This window comes from Myotis davidii, unplaced genomic scaffold (genome assembly GCF_000327345.1).
Source record: "Myotis davidii unplaced genomic scaffold, ASM32734v1 scaffold796, whole genome shotgun sequence".
Lineage (NCBI taxonomy): Eukaryota > Metazoa > Chordata > Mammalia > Chiroptera > Vespertilionidae > Myotis > Myotis davidii.
The window spans coordinates 122,811-130,018 of record NW_006287809.1 but is presented as its reverse complement, the minus strand read 5'-3'; the positions used below and the strand labels follow the sequence as shown (position 1 = coordinate 130,018).

Sequence of the window (7,208 nt, the reverse complement as noted above, 5' to 3'; positions counted from 1 at the left end):
TGGCTTCTGGCTGAGTGGCGCTCCCCCATGGGGGCGCACTGACCACCAGGGGGCAGCTCCACGGGTGGTCAGTGCGCATCATAGCGACCGGTAGTTCCGCTGTTTGTTTGATTTGCATATTACCCTTTTATTATATAGGACTGGAGCCCAGATTCAATCATTCGTTCAGTGGATATCCTCGAGTACCCATTGAGAGTTGGGTGGTGCTGGGGACACAGCAGGGACCAAGACAGCCCGGCTCTGCCCTCCTGGGGCTCCCAGTACAGTGTGGGAGACAAATTAGTTCCAGACAGTTGTGACTCAGATGGGCTGGGATGGGGGTCCAGTGGGGGCACCTGACCTGGCCTGGGGATCAGGGAGGGCTTCCTGGAGAAGAGAGCAACAGAGCTCATGTGTGAAAGATGGGAGACTGAGAGAGGCCGGTAGGCATGGGAGAAGGGACAGAATGCAAGGGCGGGGGCGGCAGGGCCTGGTAGAGCAGGGCAAGAAAGCCAGGCTTTCCCTGAGGGCACTGCGGAGCCACAGGACGGTTTTGAGCTGGGGAGGGCAGGATCAGGTTTGTGCTTAGGAAGACCCCGTTAGCTGCTGTTCGGGTGGGAGAGGGGAGACTGGAAGTGGAGGGTGGGGTTGGGGAGGAGAGGCATGCCTGGCAATCGGAAATGAAGCTCAAACACCCAGCAAGGTGCTGGGGGAGGGCCGGGCAGGGGGTGACGTGGCCTCACCCGGGAGACGAAGTCCTGCTCCAGCTTCTCCATCAGGAGGTCCGCTGGCTTCTGCTCGTAGGCCTTGTAGGTCTCCAGGTACCGCCCGGCCTCCTCGGGGCTGGGGTGAGAGGACATTGGGGTCAGCCAGGGTGAGGAGGGGTGATGTTTTAGATTCATTTCATTATGGTAATAATTGCTGATGCTAAAAACTTCAAGCTCTAATCTATAGGAAAATGAACAGCTCTAGCCAGTTTGGCTCAGTGGATAGAGCATCCTGCGGACTGAAGGGTCCCAGGTTCAATTTTGGTCACGGGCACATGTCCGGGTTGAGAGCTCCATCACCAGTAGGGGGCAAGCAGGAGGCAGCCAATCAATGATTCTCATCACTGATGTTTCTATCGCTCTCTCCTCCCTCTTTTGATTTTTTACAGAGAGAAAGGGAGAGAGATAGAGAGCCAGAAACATCGATGAGAGAGAAACATCGACCAGCTGCCTCCTGCACATCTCCTACTGGGGATGTGCCCGCAACCCAGGTACATGCCCTTGACCGGAATCGAACCTGGAACCTTTCAGTCCGCAGGCCGACGCTCTATCCACTGAGCCAAACCGGTTTCGGCAATAAGAAATATTTTTTAAAAGAAAGAAAGAAAAATGAACATTCTCAGCCTCCTCTAAATGCCCCTGGGTATTTTACACATTTTTTCTGGCTAAAGACCAGAGCTTGGGGACCCTGACCAGTTGGGTTCAGGGCTCACTTCCCACATGAGTGACCCTGAGCCAGTGATTTTAACCTCTCTGGGCCTCAGTTTCCTCATCTGTCAAGTGGGCTGGTGGCAGAACTGTGACAGTTCAGTGAGTCACCGCTCTGTCAGGGCCTGGCATGGAAGCCTGTTCAAGAACTGTCAGCTATTCTGGAAGGGACGCCAGCGCCCGGACCCTTTGCTGCGGGTTTGAGAGAGGAGAACCAGAACTGCTGTGTATTTTCCCACCCACAGGAAGACAACCTCATGAGCATTCAGCTTCCTACCACCAAGAAAAGCAGCTTCTCAAAGGGTTCCTGTACAGCCCACCTTCTCCTTGGCTGGGTAGCTAGTTGGTTAGAGTATCTTCCTGATATGCCAAGGTGGTGGGTTCGATCCCCAATCAGGGCACATACAAGAAGTAACAAATGCATGTATAAACAAGTGAAACAAAGCAATGTTTCTCTCTCCCGCCCCTTCCTCTCTAAAATCAATCAATCAATCAATACATTAAAAAAAATAAAGCCCACCTTCAAAAGAAAAGCTCAGCCCTGGCCGGTTTGGCTCGGTGGATAGAGCGTCGGCCTGAGGACTCAAGGGTCCCAGGTTCGATTCTGGTCAAGGGCATGTACCTGGGTTGCGGGCACATCCCCAGTAGGAGATGTGCAGGAGGCAGCTGATCGATGTCTCTCTCTCATCGATGTTTCTAACTCTCTATCCCTCTTCCTTTCTGTAAAAAAAATCAATAAAATATATATTTAACAAAAGAAAAAGAAAAGCTCAGAGTGCTGACTGCTGAATCCTTTATAGCAATAAACATGATTTAATAATCACCATTAATTTTGACATTAGGCCCAGTTTTTGACACGTAATTAACTTTCACACAGTGGAAACAGCTAAATCATAAAAAGGGTCTATATGTGCTGGCCTTTTTCCTCTGGAAATTGAGACGAATGAACTGAGTCGAAGTAAAGTATTTGTCTTGCATTTTCTTAGCCTTCAAAATCCAGCTAGTAAAAATGTTGATTAAATGTCGATTGTACTTTTTATTCCATTCTTGAAAGAACCGTTCATTTTTCTAATTCTTCGGGATATTTTGCAGCCATTTAATAAATGAGACAGCTCTGTCTTCTAACGTGGAAAGATGTCCTGGCCGAAACCGGTTTGGCTCAGTGGATAGAGCGTCATCGGCCTGCGGACTGAGGGGTCCCGGGTTCGATTCCGGTCAGGGGCATGTGCCTGGGTTGCGGGCACATCTCCAGTGGGAGATGTGCAGGAGGCAGCTGATCGATGTTTCTCTCTCACCGATGTTTCTGACTCTCTATCTTTCTCCCTTCCTCTCTGTGAAAAATCAATAAAATATATTTAAAAAAAAAAAGATGTCCTGGTTATATTGTAGAATGCAAAAATGAAAGCAAGTTATAGAACTGGATCCAGTGTGCTAACCTGTGTGTCCTGAACAAATGTCATTACAAGAATAATAATAATACCTGCTGCATAGAGAGAAAAGCTGCAAAGCCCATTTTATGGAAAAAAACCCTCCAGCTCTACACTCTGCTACTTCCCACACAACAGAGGGATTTTATACTTGCTTTTGCTTTAATATAAACTAATACATAAATACATTTTTTCCAAATACTCCCACAGTATAGAGGTACATACCGGAGGGAAGGCACAGAGTTACAAATATCCTTTGGCCTAAAAAACCCATTCCCCTGGGATTCAGGACAGAAGTAGGAGTGTTGGTGGTAACAGCAAAAGACAGAGCCCACCCCAGTGTCTACCAATAGGGGTGGACCTGTCCCATCTACACAATGGGATAGTTTAACAGCTGGGAAAGAATGGGGATCCAGACAATGAGATATGATTCAGTGATTAAAAACAAGTGACTGCCCTAACCGGCTGCTCAGTGGTTAGGGTGTCAGCCTGCAGACTGAAGGATCCCGGGGTTCAATTCCAGTCAAAGGCACATACCTCGGCTGCAGGCTTGGTCCCTGGTACCAGCCAGGGAGTGTGCAGGAGGCGACCAATCGGTGTGTCTCTTTCACACTGACGCCTCTCTCTCTGTTTCTCCCCCTCCCTTCCATTCTCTCTAAAAAAACAATGGAAAGAATATCCCCGGGTGAGGATTAATAACGACAACAACAAAAGTGAGTTACCAAGACATGAGAAGACATGAGGAACCGTCAGAGCTCAGTGGAAGGAGCCAATCTGAAGAGGCGTGAGGGATAGAATACAATCTAGGCTGGTGTCTGCCCTGGGTTCCTGGGACAGAGCTCCGAGACCCTGTGAGTTCTTAAGTGACAAGAGCCCGGGGCATCTTGTGTTCTAACGAGGTGACGGTGGGCCCCTGGGTGGGGCTGGTCAGCGGAAAGTCCAAGCCATGATGAGGAACCTGGAAGTTTCTGCCCCAGCCCGACCCCATCCTCGGGGGACGGAGAGGGGCTGGGAGGGAGTTAATCATTGATGGTGCGGACGTGCGGGAGCTTCCTACTCTCTCAGAAGCACGGGGTTCAGAGAGCATCGGGGCTGGTCAGCACATCCACCCCAGCGGCGTGACTCACGCCCTCTCCACGGGGACAGACAGTCCTGCACTTGGGATCCTCCCAGACCTCGCCCTCAGTCTCTCCTCACCCGGCTGTTCATCTGTCTCCTTTAATGACTGGTAAACAGCCTGGCTGGTGTCTCAGCTGGTGGAGCGGCGTCCTGTGCACCAAAAGGCTGCGGGCTCCGTTCCTACTCAGGCCTTGGTTTTGGCCCGATCCCCAGTCAGGGTGTGTTCGGGAGGCAGCTGATCAATGTTTCTCTCCCCACCCCCACTCCCCACTCTCTAAGATCAATTAAAAAACACATCCGCAGATAAGGACTAAATTAAAAAATAAATAAACTGGGAAACACAAGTCAGTGGTCCGCTGAGTTCGATGAGCCACTCCAGCAAAGTGTCAAACCTGAGGGGTCGTGGGGACCTCCCTCTATAGCCGCTCGGTCAGAAGCACAGGTGACGGCAGCCGGCGCCTGGAGAGTGTGTGGGATCTGACTGTCTCCAGATAGATGGCGACAGGATTGAGTTAAATTGTAGGAAACCCGAAGGGTCCCAGGTTCAATTCCGGTCAAGGGCATGTACCTTGGTTGTGGGCACATCCCCAGTAGCGGGCATGCAGGAGGCAGCTGATCGATGTTTCTCTCCCATCGATGTTTCTATCTCTCTCCCTTTCTCTCTGTAAAAAATCAATAAAATATATTTGAAAAAAAAAATTGTAGGAAATCAAGCCGGTATCGCAGAGGATTGCTTGGTGTGGGGAAAACCCCGCACATTGAGTGGCCGGAAGTGGAGTGCTCTGTGAGGAGTGAAGGAGACAGGATAAAGACCCACAGTGAGGAGGAACTGGGGCTCTCCCGGCACAAGAGGGCCCCGGGTTTCTCCATGTCAGCTGTATACTCTCTGACTCCAGTAGGACATTCTGGAAAAGGCAAACCGTGCAGACAGTACAAAGAGCAGTGGTTGCCGGGGCGCAGGGGAGGGAGGGATGACGAGGGAGAACACGAGGTACTATTGTGTAGGGCAGTGAAACTATTCTGTAAGCTTCTGCCCCGCCCATCCCACAGACAGAGAGGGGCTGGAAATGGAGTTAATCATTGGATGCAGGAATTTTGGACGCAGGTCACACCTCTGTCAAGACCTATAGAATGTACAACACAATTGTAACAAATGTATCACACTAATACAAGATGTAAATACTAGGAGAAATCCTATGTGGGAACTCTATACTTTTTTTTTTTAATTGACTTTAGAGAGGTGGAGGGAGCCTGGCTGGCATGGCTCAGGTCAACCTATGAACCAGGAGGTCACGGTTTGATTCCCCATCAGGGCATATGCCTGGGTTGCAGGTTTGGTCCCCAGTGGGGGTTGCAGGAGGCGGCATGTGCATGAGGCAACCAGTTGATGCGTCTTTCTCACATCTCTCCCTCTCTCTCTCCCTCTCTCCCCCCTCCCTCCATTGACCTATGAACCAGAAGGTCGAAGTTTGATTCCAGTCAGGGCACATGCCTGGGTTGCAGGCTCGATCCACAGAGTGGGGTGTGCAGGAGGCAGCAGGATCAATGGTTCTCTCTTATCATTGCTATTGATGTTTCTATCTCTCTCTCCCTTCCTCTCTGAAATCACTAAATATATATATATAAATTTTTTTTAAAGAGAGACAAATGGAGAGAGAAACATCGACTGTTTGCCTACTGCCTGCACCCCAACCGGAATGGAACCTGCAACCTGGGCATGTGCCCCGACTGTGATCGAACCCACCACCCTTTGGTGCACAGGACAATGCTCCAATCAACCGAGCCACACCGGCCAGGCAGAAGTCTGTACTTTCTGATCAATTTGTCTATAAACTTAAAACTGCTCTTCAATAATAATGTGTACTGATCTTTAAAAAATGTGGATACTATATTGGACTACTGCACAGCTATGAAACAGAATGAGGCTGCTCTCTACACGGACATGGAGAAGACCTCCAGATGATGACACCGCAAGGCACAGAGCAGTCTACGGACAGTGCCCAGCGCCCTGCTCCCACTTCGACTTGTCGACTTTACAATGCGCAGAAGTGATGCACACCCAGCAGAGACCGGCCAGGCTGCCACGCGGTTCTGCAGGGGCAGTGTATTCACTGCATTTCACCTGACGGTATTTTCAGCTTACAACGGGCTGATTGGGCGGTAACCCCATCGTAAGCAAGGAGCGTGTGTACGCAGTATATGCTACGTCTGTCTAAGAAAGGAAGGAACAGATGTTTTTGCACATGCTGCTTGTGTTTTATAGAAACAGTGAAAGGGAACTAAGAAACCAACAACAGTGGGAAGGGGAGGAGACACTTCTCTGTATATACTGCTGATTATATGTGTGTGGCCAGATTATTATGACCACCCCATCAGCACAATGAAGTGAATTAGTTATGCAAATAATAATAAAACCTTGAGAGTATTTGCTTAGGAAGTTTTCAATATTGAGTATTTTTGGAAGTGTCAATGAAGTACTGATGGGGTGGTCATAATCATCTGGCCACTCAGTGTATATGCAGTCTATACATATACCCTTTCTAGATCTCTTCTGAATTTTGAACTACATGTTACAGCCTGTGTCACTGCACACACAAGCAGGGATCATCAGCAAGTAGAAATTCCAAGTGCAGAAATTTGTGTGTCTATTTTCAGGTTTTTAAAAATTATTATTACTATTAAATTTACTGGGGTGACATCCTATCTAATAAAAGAGAAACATGGTAACTGGCGTATGACCGCTACCCTTCCCATTGGCTAATCAGGGCAATATGCAAATTAACTGAGAGCCAAGATGGCCGGCAGCCAGCAGCTGGAAGCTAACATGAGGCTTGCTTGCTTTAGTGACCGAGGAAGCCAAGCTTCCCTGCCTGCCTTGCCGGCTTCTCAGCTGCACTCTAAGCAACATTGTAACAAATATAGAAGCTAAACAAAACCCCCAGGCTTCAGCCAGCAGGACTGCAACATTGTTTCAAATACAGAAGCTAAACAAAGGCCAGAAACTTGCTTTCAGCAGTGGAGGTCTCATAGCTGGAGCCGAGCCTCAGAGCTAAAGTTGCCCCAGAATTTTAAAAAAAAAGGAAAAAAGGACATGTTGGGAGCTTTAGTCACCCGCCAGCCTAAAAACAGCCCTCAGCCCCTCACTCAGGCTGGCCAGGCACCCCAGTGGGGATGCCCATGCTAAAGGGGATGTGACCAGCTGCAAACC

At 49.3% G+C, this 7,208-nt stretch overlaps 1 protein-coding gene across 1 annotated transcript in view; it reads right to left on the bottom strand.

Moving 5' to 3' along the window:
- Positions 1-7,208, bottom strand: part of ERCC1 (excision repair cross-complementation group 1) — a 20,254-nt gene that overhangs the window by 1,280 nt on the left and 11,766 nt on the right. Inside the window, exon 6 of the mRNA XM_015561192.1 lies at positions 723-822. Coding sequence (XP_015416678.1) covers positions 723-822 — 100 coding nt within the window. The remainder of the gene's footprint in view (positions 1-722; positions 823-7,208) is intronic.